Raw genomic sequence first — 17519 nt, 5'->3', positions numbered from 1 at the left:
ATTGATAGCGCAAACACGTGAAATGCAAATAAATGGACATGTGTAAGTTTGCACCCCTTTTGTGTCAAATCACACCCAGCTGGGACTTCAATTAAATTACGTTCTGTTTTATAAAGTGCTATAACGAAGAATGACCGAGCAGCAGCAAAAAAAGTGTAAACATCGGTTTTCTTTGATTTTTCGTCGAGTAGAGTGCGTAAAATGTTTTCCAGTTTTATGAATGAATGAATAAATCTGTTAATTTATCATGACATGAGTAACGGATTTGCCGGACAAGTATATCAATAAGAAGAAAAATAAAAACAAGTAGAAAAAAGATGGAAAGAATGCCAAAAATTAGAAAAGTTGCCAATGAAATGTAAACAGTGACTTGCGGACAACATTCATGTGAGTATGATTCATGCGGATTCGCGATTTATTTTTGAAGAAAAAACGACGGCGGCGAAGGTGTAGCTAAAAATAAAAATGTGAATGCGGTGCATCTGAATAAAAATGTTAAGGATGGAGAACCGATTTTGTGAAAAAAAGGTATGATTTTAACCGAAATTTTTTTAAAAATAATTATTTGTTTTTATTTTCAGCAGTGAATCAATTTTTTATATGAACGTAAGGATCTTAAGTTATGTATCTTTTTTTTGATATATGACTTAAGATCCTTAAGTTCATTTAAAAATTTTTCAAGAAATGTCTCTTAAATCTATTTCAATTAATCCAAACCAAGCATAAAAGTTTAAAACTGATATCAAAAACTATGTCAAAGCAATTTTTGTCAAATCTTGCTCCAAATGGATAAAAATTCGTCAAAGGGCTCTAATTTATCATTTTTAATCATTTTATAACTCAAAACTGCAAAAAAATTGAAACTGAAAAAAAATTTTTCTTTGACATAGTTTTGGTTTTAAAACTAAATCAAGAGCAAAAAAACTGTGTCAAAGCCATTTTTGTCAAATCTTGTTCCAAATGGATAAAAATTTGTCAGAAGGCTCTAATTTATCATTTTTAATCATTTTATAACTCAAAACTGCTAAAAAATTGAAACTGAAAAAAAATTTTTTCTTTGACATAGTTTTGTTTTGAAAACTAAATCAAGAGCAAAATAACTGTGTCAAAGCCATTTTTGTCAAATCTTGCTCCAAATGGATAAAAATTTGTCAGAAGGCTCTAATTTATCATTTTTAATCATTTTATAACTCAAAACTGCTAAAAAATTGAAACTGAAACGGCGCGAGACACGGTGCGAGAAAAAAAAAATTTGGGGGAGATAAAATTTTTAATTTTCAATATTTTAGTTTTTAAAATCTTTTTGATGGAACTAAATCAAGAAATAGCCAAAAAAAAAAAATTTTTAATCACAAAATTTCTTCAAAACTAAAAACAGACAAAAAACTTTGTCAAAGCATAAAAAACAGGTGTTTGAAACTGTGTCAAAGGTTTTTTTGCCATTTTTGTCAAATCATTGCTCCAAATTCAAGATAAAAATTTGTCAAGGCTCTAATTTATCATTTTTAATCATTTTGCTAAAAAATTGAAACTGAAAAAATTTTTTTCTTTGACATAGTTTTGGTTTTGAACAAGAGCAAAAAAACTGTGTGTCAAAACTGCTCCAAATGGATAAAAATTTGTCAGAAAAATCATGAAAACTGCTTGAATCTGAAAAAATTTTTTTTCTTTGACATAGTATTGTTTTGAAAACTAAATCAAGAGCAAAAAAACTGTGTCAAAAACTGTGTCAAAGCCATTTTTGTCAAATCTTGCTCCAAATGGATAAAAATTTGTCAGAAGGCTCTAATTTATAATTTTTATCATTTTATAACTCAAAACTGCTAAAAAATTGAAACTGGAAAAAAAATTTCCTTTGACATAGTTTTGTTTTGAAAACTAAATCAAGAGCAAAAAAACTGTGTCAAAAACTGTGTCAAAGCCATTTTTGTCAAATCTTGCTCCAAATGGATAAAAATTTGTCAGAAGGCTCTAATTTATCATTTTTAATCATTTTATAACTCAAAACTGCTAAAAAATTGAAACTGAAAAAAAATTTTTCTTTGACATAGTTTTGTTTTGAAAACTAAATCAAGAGCAAAAAAAACTGTGTCAAAAACTGTGTCAAAGCCATTTTTGTCAAATCTTGCTCCAAATGGATAAAAATTTGTCAGAAGGCTCTAATTTATCATTTTTAATCATTTTATAACTCAAAACTGCCAAAAAATTGAAACTGAAAAAATTTTTTTTCTTTGACACAGTTTTGTTTTGAAAACTAAATCAAGAGCAAAAAAACTGTGTCAAAGCCATTTTTGTCAAATCTTGCTCCAAATGGATAAAAATTTGTCAGAAGGCTCTAATTTATCATTTTTAATCATTTTCTAACTCAAAACTGCCAAAAAATTGAAACTGAAAAAAAATTTTTTCTTTGACATAGTTTTGTTTTGAAAACTAAATCAAGAGCAAAAAAACTGTGTCAAAAACTGTGTCAAAGCCATTTTTGTCAAATCTTGCTCCAAATGGATAAAAATTTGTCAGAAGGCTCTAATTTATCATTTTTAATCATTTTATAACTCAAAACTGCTAAAAAATTGAAACTGAAAAAAAATTTTTTCTTTGACATAGTTTTGTTTTGAAAACTAAATCAAGAGCAAAAAAACTGTGTCAAAAACTGTGTCAAAGCCATTTTTGTCAAATCTTGCTCCAAATGGATAAAAATTTGTCAGAAGGCTCTAATTTATCATTTTTAATCATTTTATAACTCAAAACTGCTAAAAAATTGAAACTGAAAAAAAATTTTTCTTTGACATAGTTTTGGTTTTGAAAACTAAATCAAGAGCAAAAAAAACTGAAAAACAAAGCCAGTTTTGCTCCAAATTTTTGTCAAAACTTTTTAAATTTTACAACTCAAAACTGCTAAAAAATTGAAACTGAAAAAAAAATTTCCTTTGACATAGTTTTGTTTTAAAAACTAAATCAAGAGCAAAAAAACTGTGTCAAAGCCATTTTTGTCAAATCTTGCTCCAAATGGATAAAAATTTGTCAGAAGGCTCTAATTTATCATTTTTAATCATTTTATAACTCAAAACTGCTAAAAAATTGAAACTGAAAAAAAATTTTTCTTTGACATAGTTTTGGTTTTGAAAACTAAATCAAGAGCAAAAAAAACTGTGTCAAAAACTGTGTCAAAGCCATTTTTGTCAAATCTTGCTCCAAATGGATAAAAATTTGTCAGAGGGCTCTAATTTATCAGTTTTAATCATTTTATAACTCAAAACTGCTAAAAAATTGAAACTGAAAAAAATTTTTTTCTTTGACACAGTTTTGTTTTGAAAACTAAATCAAGAGCAAAAAAACTGTGTCAAAAACTGTGTCAAAGCCATTTTTGTCAAATCTTGCTCCAAATGGATAAAAATTGATCAGAGGGGCTCTAATTTATCATTTCAATTCATTTTGCAACTCAAAACGTAAGAATCATAAGAAATCATCATCAAAATTTTATATAAACGTAAGGATCTTAAGTCATGTATCTTTTTTTGACTTATGACTTAAGATCCTTAAGTTCATAAAAAATTAATTTTTCATCAAAACAGGATCCAAAATCCATAGTTTTCTCTATTCCGTCACTGCAATGTTGAACTATGAACACCACACGATCAAAACAACCGAAAACATTTGAATTATTTATACACAAATATTTATTAATCATCATGTTGAACAAGCAACATAAACTGAAATCGCTTTACAAACACTATTTTACTCTTTCTCTCTGCGCAACATGCAACGTTAAACATGTGAAAACCCAACAAGTATTTTCACACATAAATCAAAATACTGTCTGATTTTGATAAAATTAAGGTCTGAGGTTGCTTGTTTCATGCAAATATCGACACACAAGTCGATGGAGTTTGCAAAGTTCACGTCGGAAGCACACACAAGATTCCAATTACTATTTAGACCGCACCTCCTCTTTGTAAAAAATTCATGCAATTAATATTGAAATGTTCTCCTAATAATAAATTAAATAATAATAATGTAAATCTAAATGATCGAAAAATATTACATTTACATTATTTATACATTTATTTATTATTATTATTAGAAAATTGAAACTTGTCTTGCAAAATGACGACGACGACGCCCGTCGTATATCTGAACCCATTCACAATAAAATGTTAATTGAATTTTGACCGAATGCCAATATTAAATGGGCACAAATAAATAAATAAATCTTAAACGTAGGTTAGTAAGTATGAGGGAAATTTTTTTTAAAAAGTGAATATTTGTTAGAAAATCGATTTGTTGTGCCGTAATATGCACTTGTTGAAAGAAATTTAGAGACGGGCGAACACCTTGAGTGCTTTTAAATTTTTTTTCTTGCAAAACACATTTTCACACATTCATCATTCCGCGTAATATTTTTATGATGATTCATGAAAAAACAAAAAAAAAATCGTCGTTATGGTCTGGCGCGAATATTACCAAAGTTTTTCTTCCTCTTCTTCTTCTTTGAGCTATCATTATCGATTTTTTACGTGTCGTTTCATTTTTTGCTTGTGTTTCCGCTGGAGAAATTTTACAAGTGGTTTCTTCGTTGGCAAGCAAAAAAAAAATATTAAGGACTGCCTAACAAGGTAAGTAAATCGTTGCATGATTTATGATCCCAAATTGATGTATATTTGGAGGATATGACGAAGGTCGATTTTTTTCTTCATTTATTTAAGGAGAAAAAAAAAGGGAAATAAAGTACAGCTAATGGATAACAAGCCGGAAAAACCGAAATTTATCCTCATCATTAATACGAGATAAGCTCATTGACCAGCAACAAAGTCAAAAATTCAATTTATTTACATGACCTTGAACGTACCGACTTCCTTCGTAACAAAATCCACTTTTCGCCCTTTACCTTATCAACTGTCTGTGTGCTAGTTGGCACGGATTCAACAATGCACAATAACATATGTACACAAATAAAAATCAATTGTAACCAATTTAAAAAAAAAGGTATCATTCCGCACTTTTCACACTCAAGACACTCTTCGAATTGAATTACATAATAATTTTTTTGAATAGGAAAAAAAATTATTGGAAAAAGATATCAAATCGAACGTGATTGTCCTTTCGTAAAAATGAGAAAAATAAATTTAAAAAAAAATATTAAATTTTTTTTTATATTTTTAAATTTTTATTTTTAAATTTTAAATTTTTTTTAGTTTTTGGAAATGATTTTTTTTTTTATTTTTTAAATTTTATTTTATTTTTTTGATTAAAAAAAATAATTTTATTTTTTTAATTTTTAATATTTTTATTTTTTTTTTTTTTAAATTTTTAATTTTTTATTTTTTAAAAAATTTTTATTTTTTAAATTTTTTAAATAAAATTTATAAAATAAAATAATTTTATTTTTAAAAAAAATTTTTTTTTATTTTTTTTAATTTTAAAATTTTTTTTTTTTAATTTTTTATTTTTTTTTGTTTTTAAAAATTTTAATCAATCGTTATTGTAGAAATGTGTAAAAAAAAATAATAAAAAAAACTTACCTTGGCATAATCAATTTTTAGTGTACAACATCCTGAATAAATATCACATCCATTCAAATTTTCTCGAACTCGGGTAGCTGATTCGATGCTGTCAAACGTAAAATCCAAAAAAAAAAAATTGACGATAAATGAGAGTTAAGGTTTGTGTCCTTTAGTTTTTTTTCTTTTCCAATAAAAGGGTAAAATAGTAAAAGTTATCATAATAGAAAAAAATGAAAAATATTGACATTTTCAGTCGAATAGCTCAAACAACTCGAACAAATGAAATAATAATAACGACAAAACTTCGAACAAAGGTAAACGAAAAAAAAAACTTTTAAAGTGAAAGACTTTTTCATCATCATTATTTTATATTAAAAAAAAAGTTTCGCAAGCTACAAGTCGTTTATCATTTTCATTCTACGACAACGACGACGACGACGACGAATGTTATTATTACTAATATTGACTCGAGTCAGTCGCATATTGCACGAAAGTCGCTCGACACAAAAGCATTCCAACAGTGGAAAATTAAAAAGTTTTTAAAATGGCCATTATTATTAGCGCTGTTTTTATTGTTGGAAGAAAAGTGAGCAACAAAAAAGAGACTGATGACACACATTTTTTATCACGCCTCACAAAGAATGGAAAATGCAATTGCCAAGGAAATTACAAACTGAAAAGAAATTCTTTTGAAAAATTTTTAACAGATTGTCGTTTGAAGCGATGCGAAAATATAATAATCGAATGATTTGCAAGTTGTCAGAATTCTTGTGCATTTGTCCATTAATGACCTATTAAATTAGTGAACCATGCTAAAAGTAGCAGAAACTTTTGCATATGGAAAATTTCTCGTTTTTGTGCTAATTAATTTATTTTACTTCAGAAAATTAGCTGGATTTTTGTGATGAATTAAAAATTTCACATATTTTTAAATGAATTAATTTAAAAAAAAATTTAAACCTTTTTTTTCAAAATGACGAATATTAACAGTTTAAAAAATTAATTAATGGATTTTAAGCGATTTAAAAAAAATCGAAAATAATATTTATTTTTTTATTAAAAGAATTTTTTATTGTTTTTTTTTAATTTTTTTTAAATGTCATTCTCGGTTTCATTTTAATTTTTAAAATATTTAAATTTTTTAAAAATTACTTTATTTTATTTTTTTTTATTTTATTTTTTTTTTTTAATTAATAATTTTTTAAAATTTATATTTTTTTTTATTTTTAAAATTAAAAACAAAATAATTTTTTTTAGATATAAATTTATGAAATAAATAAAAATTTAATTTGAAATATTCTTTAAAGAAAATAAATAAAATTTTGACTTTATATGAAATAATTTTTTAATAATATTTTTTTAATTTTTTTAATTAATTTATTTTTTAAACATTTTTAAAAATTTAATTTTTTTTAAATTCGTATTTTTTTAAAGTTTTTAAATTTTCTTAAATTTTAGAATTTTAAATATTCTTTTAAAAAATAAAAAAAAAATTTTTTTTGACTCAATATGAAATTATTTCAACTTTAATTTTCATATATAAAGAATCAAATTTCTAATATCAGAAGCAACAACGAGAAAATCAATCACCAAAAACAAGTGAAATTCATAAATATTTACATGGTTCGGTCAGAAAACAAATTCCTCCTGTAACCAAAAATCCTACATTGCATCAGCTAAGCTATGAAATTTAGGAAAATTCATCATATATATCCGATTTCTAAGCATTTTTCCCGATAGTAATTTTATCAGCAGCACATGCAAAACACAAATAACGCCCAACGAAAATCTTTGCAAAACACTCGATGCTCCTCGATGTTCGTATGTCGAGTCAATTAAATAGAGGCCATCAATCATGCTGATGTGACGGATTGATTTTAAATTTTCATCAGTGTAAATGACATGGTTCAACTCGGGCATGTGTGGTTGCGAGTGTTTGCTATTTTTTCTGCTTGCTTGCCGCTTGTGCGATTTCACACAACGAAAAATGTGTCGCTTTTATCACGAAGTAGATAGAGAATTTTTAGGTTACTTCAACTAAAAATAACCAACCAACTGACTGTATGATAAAGCACGCGAACAATTTCGATACTTTTTGTGCGCTTCGAATCAATCAACTATTAATCCATGAAAGATTTGAAGCTTTTTTGAATCACAAAAAAAATATTTTGAATTGAAATTTGATAAGTTGTATTAAATATTTAGCGATAAATATCGCGATAATCTTCGAAACCGCTAAAAAAATTTTTTTTTCGATGAACCTTCATAAATTGCTAAATATTTGCGCAACGAAGAAGGATAAGTAACGCAAAAAAAATCATGGAAAAAGGTGATAAATATTTATCTTGTTTTTTTTCGTTCCTTCGTTGTTGATATGAAAGGAAAAAAATATTATATGGGTATTTAACACGCAAACAAGAATATCTACTACTGACACAGTAAGTGACAACGACCCAAAAAAATATATTTATGGAAAAAATTTTGTTATTATCATAGGAGAAATTTTTGAATCGGTCGTAAACAACTTTTTTAATGCATTTCTCGAAGAAAATTATGAAAAAAAAATTAATTAAAATTTTTCAAATAGGATTTTGAGTATTTTTGGTTATGAGGAGTACAAATTTGTGAATTGAGGAGTATAAAATTGATTTTTTTATCAATATAAATTTTTTAGATCAAAAGTTTTTAAAAATCTGTTAATTTTAAAAAAAATTGAAAAATATTACAAAATTGTAATACATAAATGTGAAAAAGTGAAAAAACTTCTCAAATTATTTCAACATTTTAAGAATTTGAAGTAAGTAGTTTAAAAGTTATATAAAATTTAATATAGAATAAAATTTTTATATGAGGAGTAAGAAAATGTGAAAAATATTTAATTTTTATCCCGTAATTAAAAAATGCACTCAAGTAATTTTCTCCAAATACTTTTCATCAATAAAACGATAAACTGGATATTGAAAAACAAAATATACACTTGACATATTCTCCTTTTAAGCTCGTTTACACAAGAGACACACGATGAAATCAAGCATAAACGGAAGGAAAAAAAATATCTTCACTTGATTAGATATGAGAAATATGTCAAAAAAAAATATTTCCAATAGCTCAACGTAAACAAAAATAAATCAGCTTTAAAATATTGTTATTAAAATTCATTTTGAAAAAGGATATTCTATCATCGCCTGTACGCCATTCTTCTTGAAGATGACAATTCTCTGCACTTGTCCATGTGGTTGTGATATGGTGTGTAAAACTTCCTGCAAAGAGAAAAAAAAGAAAGAAAAAATGTGACTATTTTTATGATAAACAATAAATTTTTCCTATTATTAGACATCTTTTATTATTATAAAATGGCAAAATCGACCTCTTCAGAACAAGAGACAAGAGACCCATCGAACAGAGGATACAATAATAATAATATAACAAGATGAAAAGCATCCGCTCATAAATATTGTAAAAGGATTTACTTGCTGCCTGTCCCCAGCATGAGCATAGAGCACTTTATTGCATGTATAAATTTTCTCGAGATAAAAAGCATGAAAAGACAAGAGAAATAAAATTTGCATCATAGGTCGACGCAAAGTTGTTTCCGCATTTGAAATTGTCCCACAAAAAATTTTTATTTTTTTTTGAAAAAAGTAGAAAATGAACTTCATTTATAAGCAGATTAAATTAAAGCAGGAAGTGTTGCTCTATAAAAGAAAAACAATTTTTTTAACCAGTGAACTTTTTGCCATCAAGTAACTTGATTTAGAAAAACATACGTACAACTTCCTATGTAACGATTTTTCATCCCAGTGCATATTTTAACTTTTTAAAGTATTATACACTCGAAATTTGCCCCAGTTGACATTTTAAAATTTTTGTCCCAATGCATAATTGAAAATTTTTACCCAAAACACATTTAAAAATTTCGCCCCAGTTGACATTTTGAATATTTTATCCTAATTCACACTAAATACTTTTGTCCCAATGCACATTCAAGAAATTTGACCCAATGCACATTTAAAAAATTTGACTCAATGTAAATTCATCATTTTTGCCCCATTTGACATTTTAATTTAATTGGCCCAATGCACATTCAAAATTTTTGACCCAATGCATAATTGAAAATTTTTTATCCAAAACACATATAAAAATTTCGCCCCAGTTGACATTTTGAAATTTTTACCCCAATTCACATTAAATACTTTTGTCCCAATGCACATTTTTAGTATCTATCTCTACTCAAATCGAAAAATTAGTTATACAGCAACTTTACTAAATGGAAAGTTTTACGTATAAAAAATTCACAAACTGCATTACGGTTCAGCATAATTTTTTATATTACTTCGTAACACAGATTGAAGTAACATGGCAAGGCAATTTTTTTTTATAAATAATAAAATTTTGCATTTTTTATCATAAAATAATTTTCTAAAGTGAAACTTCTTAACACACCTTTAACCTGCAACAATTTTGAAGTGAAAAAATCAAACAAGCCTAAAATTTAATGGACATCGTGTGAAATTTCTAAAATTTCCCGCTGGCTTAAATTCTGTAAAATGTTTCTACCTTCAGCTTCAATTTCTGTGTTCCAGAAGAGTGCTTGTCGTGTTACAAGAAAAAAAAATAAAATATTAACTGCAACACTTTCCTTTGAATTTTTCATAGTTCACCTCTTTCGTTCTCCCTCCATAGACGAGAAGGGAGTCTCCGAGTGAAAAGTGTTACACGATGAAAAATGCATGAATAAGTAATAAAAGGTCGTAGTTGTTAAAAAGTTTATGTTTTTCGCACAGAGAAACTTAAAATTTTACTACATTTTCCATGTTAATTGAAAATAATTCAATGTGGCATCGTTCCTCTTATTTTTCATTCGCTTGTTTTTCAGCTGCGGTGCGCAAAGGAATTTTCACCGCAGATTAAAATAAATTCCAACGTTTTTTTTTTGCCTTACACGTGTTTTTACCTCTTTCTTGGGTATTTTTCGTCTCTTTTGAAAAAAAAGGAGACAACAGATTGGAAAACAAAAATAATCCGATTATTAATTTAGTTTAACGTTCCTTGACATGGCGATCGAAGCCGAGATTTGATTAACCTTGTCCTCTGCTCGTTTGGCAGACATAAACAAAGCATTTTTATCGGACATTCAATATCCCTCTTTTTTTGTCATATTTTGTCTACCCATGTCTCTTCTTCTAATTTTGTGTGTCAAAGAAGTTTATCGAATCACAACACTGACTAACTTGTGTAAAGAGGGTTTTTTTTTCGAATCTTGCCACTTATTCACGATCCATTTTGCTCCGGCATGTGTGTGTTTTTATCTTCTCTGCACCAGATGATAAAGTAGCCTGTTGTATGCTTTTCATTATGATTATCGATAGAAAAGTGCCTTTTGTAAACAAGAAAATGACTGTAAAGTGTATTTGTCTTTTTTGCTGCGACGAAAACAACACACTGACGGATGATTGCCGTAAATATTTGAAGCATCATTTAATCGTATCCCGTAGAAGGAGACCGTAACCTAATCGCTTATGTGACATTTGTCTTCTTTATCGGTATTTAGCAGCTATTAATTTCCTTCTTGTTCTTTTCGCATTCTCTTCAGACGCTTTTATTGGGTAAAGTTTCATGTATGAAGAATACTTGAAATTAGTAGTTCATATTTTTTATGGATTTTCAAGAGTTTATCTTGTAGTAAAAAAAATATCAAAAAATAAAAATTATTTTTGATTTACAGAGCTGTAACTTTAATGCAATTTGTCAAAAATAATCAAGAATTAAAAATATTTTCATTTTTTTTATTTTTAAAAAATTTTTCATATAATTTTTAAAATAACTGAATTATGAAGGAAAAAAATATTGAAAAAATTCAAATTGTGCATTGGGTCGAAAATTTAAAATAACTTGAATTAAAAATAAATTTATTAAAAATTTTTCACTGTATTTTTTAAAGTAATTTTAGTAAAAATTAGGATTGAAAAAAAATATTATACCCAAAAAAATTATTTTAATTTTAAAATTGTGCATTAGGTCAAAAATTAAATTCCGAATTATTTTTTTTTCATTTTTTCTTTTTAAATTTGAACCAATTTCAGCAAAAAATTTTAATGTTGAAAAAAAATTACAAAGAAAAAATATTTAAATTTTCAAATTGTGCATTGGGTTGAAAATTTTTCTTAAAAATAACTCAAAATAAATTTATTAAAAAATTTTCTTTGATTTTTTTTAAATTAATTTCAGCAAAAATTTTATCATTGAAACTCAATTTTATTAAAAAAAAAAACAATTATTTGAATTTTTAAATTGTGCATTGGGTCGAAAATTTGACTTAAATTAAATTTCAAATAAATTCATTAAAAAAAATTTTTTTTCAATTTTAAAGTAATTTCAGGAAAAATTTTTGAATTGAAAAAAAAATTTAAAGCAAAAAAAATTGTTTAAATTTTAGAAATTGTTCATTGGGTCAAAAAATTCAAATTCAAGGTTTCAGAATTAAATTGTGAACTGGGTCAAAAATTAACAAAAAATAAATTTTGAGTCAAAAAATTATTCTATTGACGAATTTTAAGCTCAAATATCTTAAAAGAATTTTTATCAAATTTTCCTTTAAAAAACTTAAAATTTTCTCCATCCCTGTAACATTCGCGTGTGACGTCACACAGATTCCTTCATTAAAATCTAGTTACGTATCAAAAAGGAAGTCACGTAAATCTGTTTCAAACATACTTTTTTCTATATTAAAAACCGCGCAGAGTTTTGTTTAGTCTGTCTTTTAAAAAAATACGAAAAACAAATAAATGCGCTATGCTGCTGCCACGCTTACGAAAAAAAAACGGAACGATATAAATGAAAATTTATACATAAACGTTTCCTCTTTTCAAACTTTATATTTTTTTCCTCTACTAATCTCTGACATTTTTCTTTTCGTTCCTGTTTCGTTCCTTGCTTGTGTGTGTGTATTTTGTATCAACTCCTAACATGTCACACAAAAAAGCAGCAAGGATTGCATATATAATGGGATGCAAAGTGCCCTAATGTCACAGTTAGAGACATTTTTATTATATCTGGATGTGGAAATGTGGATGCGAAAAAAGTTTACTGAGTTGTGTTGTCATGAAGACTAAAGGAAAAAAAAATCTGTGAGAGGAGGAGAAAGACGTAAATCTAATGCAAGACGGATATACAACGATGATGATACATTATTCATTTTTCCATGCATTTATATGTATTTTTTTATATAAATAAGGAGGATGCAACTTACTCGTGAATGTAATGGAAGTGCATCACCTTTTCTCTCAGTAACCAGATGCAGAGATAAATGGAATTATTTGTGACGCAAAAACAAATTATATTTTTTCTTATTTTTTTTTTTTTATTTTTTTTATTTTATTTTATTTATTTTATTTTAATTTAATTATTTTTTTATTTTATTATTTTTTAAATTTTTAATTTTTTTTTTTTATTATTTTTTATTTTTATTTTATTATTTTTTAAATTAATTTTATTTATTTATTTTTTTTTTATTTTTTTATAAAAAACCAGGCGTCTCCATCGCTGGTCAAACGAACGACAAATAAAAAGATTAACCAATTATTTATTTTTCAGAATTGGTTTATATTTTTTCGGACAGATCGACAAGGGGACGTCATTCATTTTGGATTAAAAGATTCCAATAAATCTGCGGACTATCATGAAACGAAAAAAAAAACATGAGGGGATGCACTTCATTATATTTGATGTGATCCAAATCCCCACGAGAGCGATAAATTGCAAAATTTTAACGTCTTTTATATTGGAAGCCATGTTTAGCCCATCATCAGCCAACAAATCCAACAACAACCAAATAGCGAAAAAAAAAATAAACTGATATTTTGTTTACCGCAGAGATTTACCCGAATCAACTGATGGAGTCACGGAAAATAAGAATTTATTGGATTCTGTCATGTGTTCCCTCTTTAAATTTCAGCCACAGAAAAAAAGCTTTGAATTAATAATGTTGTAATTTTAAAGGCTTGTTTTTTTCATTAGCGGAGAACAAAAGACCACAGTAACTTTTCATCATTATCCTGGATGATGGTTAAAATATTTTTTCAGTGACGGAGGTAAGTTTTAAAAAAAATTTAAAATATCAAAAATTACCAATTAATTCAAACCAAGCAAAAAATATTCGATAAAATTAAAAAAAAGGGCTTAAAATCGAAAGCCCCTTGAAATGCAATTTCGACACTGAATATCCTTCAAAAAACGACGACGACGAGCTTTTGTTCAAGAACAAAAGTTTCACAAAACGTAAAGAGGAAACCATATTAGTTAACCTAAGTCAAGTCATTTTATGTGAAAGTTATAAAATAATAAACGCTAACGAGACACAACATGCTGTAAAGAGTAAAGTACACACGGACTTTTACGAATAAAAGCCTAAAATAATAAGTGAAATATGATTGCAAAAGCAATTTCTACGAGATCCTCTTCGCCTATGTGTGGATTTCATAGACGGAAAAAGTAAACAGAGGAAAACCACGTAGTGCTTATTTGAATATCTAGTACTGAGTACTTTGTGTACTTTATGAAAACCATCAGAAGGTTCCATGTTGTGTTTTTTTATGTAACTTTTGTTTGTACAAAAATATTGAAAAAGGTCATAGCATAATTTCACATGGGTCTCCATGACACAAAATGATGCGGCGACGGTATTTCAGTTGTTTTATATTTTTGGAAGCGATGCAGTGACGAATGAAGTTTATTGCATTTGTATTTGGAAATGTATATTTGAAGAGTTGCTTTGAAAAATAATTGATATTGTATTGGATTCTTGAAAATTTCAAAAAGCAAAAGTCAAAATTTTTGCCTTTTTTTAATAAATTAAAATCTCAACCCCAAAAATTTAATAAAATGATTCAAAAACTACTTTTTGAAAAAGCAATCAAATATTCATTAAATCCGCAATATGTTACAAGAGGAAATTCAGAAGCTCGTTTTGCATGTTTTTCTATGAAAATTAGTGTTGATATGGAGATAATTCTGTTGCAGACATTTTTCTGAGAAAATTGTAAAACTTTTATAAAACAAAAGAACATATCAAATTATTTTTTCCAGAATTCTGTTTTTTTCCAGAAAATAAAAAAAATAATTGATAAAAAAAAAAATAAAAAAATAAAATAAATAAAAATATAAAAAATGATTATTAAAAAAAATCAGAAAAAAATTTTAAAAATTGATTTGAGAATAATTTTTTTTTAAATATATTTTTTGATTTATTTCCAAAAAATTTTTACTGTAAATAGTAAAAATAATAAATAAAAATGTTGAATTTGAAAAAAATCAAAAAATTCTTATAAAATTAATTTAATATTTAATTAAAAAATTCATAAATTTTAATTTAATTTAAATTTTTTATTCAATTAAATAAGTAAGAATTCAAATAATTTTATAATTTATAAAAAAAAATTAAATTAAATAATTAAATTGAATAATTCTTCATTATTATTTTTATTTTATTATTTTTTTTTTATTTTTTAAAAATTTTAATTTCCAAAAATTTATTAATAAAATTTTTTTGAAAATTATTTAAAATTATTCAATTAAAAAAATTTAATTATAATTTTATTGTTTAATTAATTTTTATTTTAATTTTTTTTAATTCAATAAAAATTTAAATAAATTTATAAAAAAATAAAATTAATTTAAAAGTAAAATTTATGTTCTCAACGAAAAATTAAAGTTTTTTCATAAATTTGTTGGTCATCTTGAAGATTTCCTTCTTTCAACAATCAGATTATGACCATAAAAAATTACTCTTATGGTTTAAGTCGTACATTGGTCACGCGCTTGTTGCAAAGACAAAACTGTAGACACCAAAATCCCTCAGCTTATTGCTTCGAGTGTTGTTAACACCGGAATTTGACTGTTTTATGCGTCGGCAGTTGTTGTCGACAACTAACAGAAAAAAAAAAAATAATAAAATAAACAAACACAAAAGTTGTTGAAGATCCTTTCACGGTTGCTTCTTTTATATTTGTTTGTGTTTGTTCTTCCGAATAAATTATAAATTCGTTAGCCAAATAAAGTGAATGCAAAAATATACATCGCCAAAAAAAAAAAGAAAATATTTACAACCCAAGAAATATATATATTTTTTTTTTGTACTTACCACTGTTATGGGATAAAGTGGATTTAATATTGTGAATAGTAAAATATGATTCGGACGTGATGCTTCATGTTTCTTTCGTCGTGGCTCTTCTTGTGAATTATTGTTATTTATATTGCCATTATTGTTGTTATTTAGTACGCCAACTTGATTCTGTAACGAAAAAAAAAACGGGAGAGAATGGTGATAAAAATACGAATAAATTATTTCACTGTTTATTATCGTCGTCGTCATCATTACACAAAAACCCTACAATATATATCGTTGGGTAATTAGCATTTTGGGTCATTATTTCCATTTATTTTTCCGACAAAAAGCAGCCATAAATTTTAATCCTTCAACAATAACAACAAGTAAAGTCCTTTCATTTCGATTGAGACACAATGACATTGCAACTTTTGATCCTTTTTCGCGTTTCCCCGAAAACAGATTTAATTAACTTGTTCGTCGTCGCTTTCGTCGTACATTGGGTCGAATTGAGTTTCAAACGACAAACAACCAAATCAGATAATAAAATAATAATTGATGAGGCGCTCCTGTTGTTATCACGTATCTTATTGGCTTTGAACGAAACACGAAAGCCGCTTAAAAGCCATGCCAATGGCGGAAGACACAAAGAAGCTAATGGACCAAATGATGAACAACTCGCCTATTTGCAGAATAAACAACGGCGGGCAAAGCTTTATAGGTCATGATGTAAGCAACCCTATGGGTGAAAAACGGGTCATATTGAACCCTTAAGGGATCAGGTTGACCCCTCAGGAGTCAAATTGATCCCTTAAAGGAATTTTTTGATCACTTAAGGGATCAATTTGTTCCGTTAAGGGTTGAATCTGATCCCTTAAGAGATCAACCTGATCCCCTTTCGAGTTGATAATCCGCGAACCAAAAAAAACTGATTTGATATTTTGATCTTAAGAGGTCCCTTCAAGAAGTCAATTTGACCTCTTAAGGGTTCATATTGATCTCTTAAGGGATCAAAATGATCTCTTAAAGGGTTCATTTTGGGGTCTGCGGATGATCAACTCCAAAGGGGATCAAGGGATCAGATTCAACCCTTAACGGAACAAATTGATCTGTTAAGGAATCAAAAATTTCTTAAGATCCCTTAAGGGTTCAATTTGATCCCTTAAGGGTTCCCTTAAGAGATCAACTTGATCTCCTTTCGAAGGGATCAAAATATTTAAGATCTCTTAAAGGGATTCATCAATTTGACCTCTTAAGGGATCTGATCTCTTAAGGATCAAAATGACCAACTTTTTGAAAGGCGGATCAGGGGGTTGATCTCTTAAGGGCACAAATTGAACCCTTAACGGAACAAATTGATCCCTTAAGCGATCAATCTAATCCATTTTTCGCCCATAGGGAAGAGTTTGCGTGGTTTCCCGTTTGACAGTTCGCATTGTTTTTATCGCCATGGCGCATCTAAAAGTTGATTAAAAAAGTTTTGCCTGGACTTCAATTAAGGGAATTAGTACGAAATTTGTGGGATTAAAGGATATCCGCAGCTGGAAGATTTATGAAGTAAATGAGGCATTAAGTTTTTTTGAGAGTTTATCTCAAGAGGCTGTTTTCGGTATTCTATGTTATTTAGCTGAATGAAATTATTCAAATTTTATGCATCACAACAAACTAGCACTTCTCTCGCATAAATTCAACTCGAATAAACACCATTAATTTTGTTTACACAACAATTCCATGTGCATGCAAGTCTATCGAGAGAGACTACAATAGAAGCGTTTACATTTTATTTACGTAACGCATTAAGTTGATAAAATGGACTCATCTTGCGTTTGATTAACTTGTTTACATCGAACTTGAACAATTTGATGGAAAAGTTCTCTCGATACAACATTTTTTATCCTGGATGAGTGACCCAATAA

At 27.1% G+C, this 17519-nt stretch overlaps 1 protein-coding gene across 1 annotated transcript in view; it reads right to left on the bottom strand.

Annotated features, from left to right (window-relative positions):
* The window catches only part of LOC134828073 (heterogeneous nuclear ribonucleoprotein L), a 110703-nt gene that overhangs the window by 38582 nt on the left and 54602 nt on the right, over nt 1–17519 (bottom strand). Inside the window, exons 2-4 of the mRNA XM_063841026.1 lie at nt 15640–15789; nt 8676–8761; nt 5520–5616 (exon numbers count right to left, since the gene is read on the bottom strand). Of these exons, the coding sequence (XP_063697096.1) occupies nt 5520–5616; nt 8676–8761; nt 15640–15789 (333 nt within the window). The remainder of the gene's footprint in view (nt 1–5519; nt 5617–8675; nt 8762–15639; nt 15790–17519) is intronic.

Source organism: Culicoides brevitarsis, chromosome 1 (assembly GCF_036172545.1).
Source record: "Culicoides brevitarsis isolate CSIRO-B50_1 chromosome 1, AGI_CSIRO_Cbre_v1, whole genome shotgun sequence".
Lineage (NCBI taxonomy): Eukaryota > Metazoa > Arthropoda > Insecta > Diptera > Ceratopogonidae > Culicoides > Culicoides brevitarsis.
Note: the sequence above shows the minus strand (reverse complement) of the source record. Positions and strands in the feature narration are given on the sequence as shown.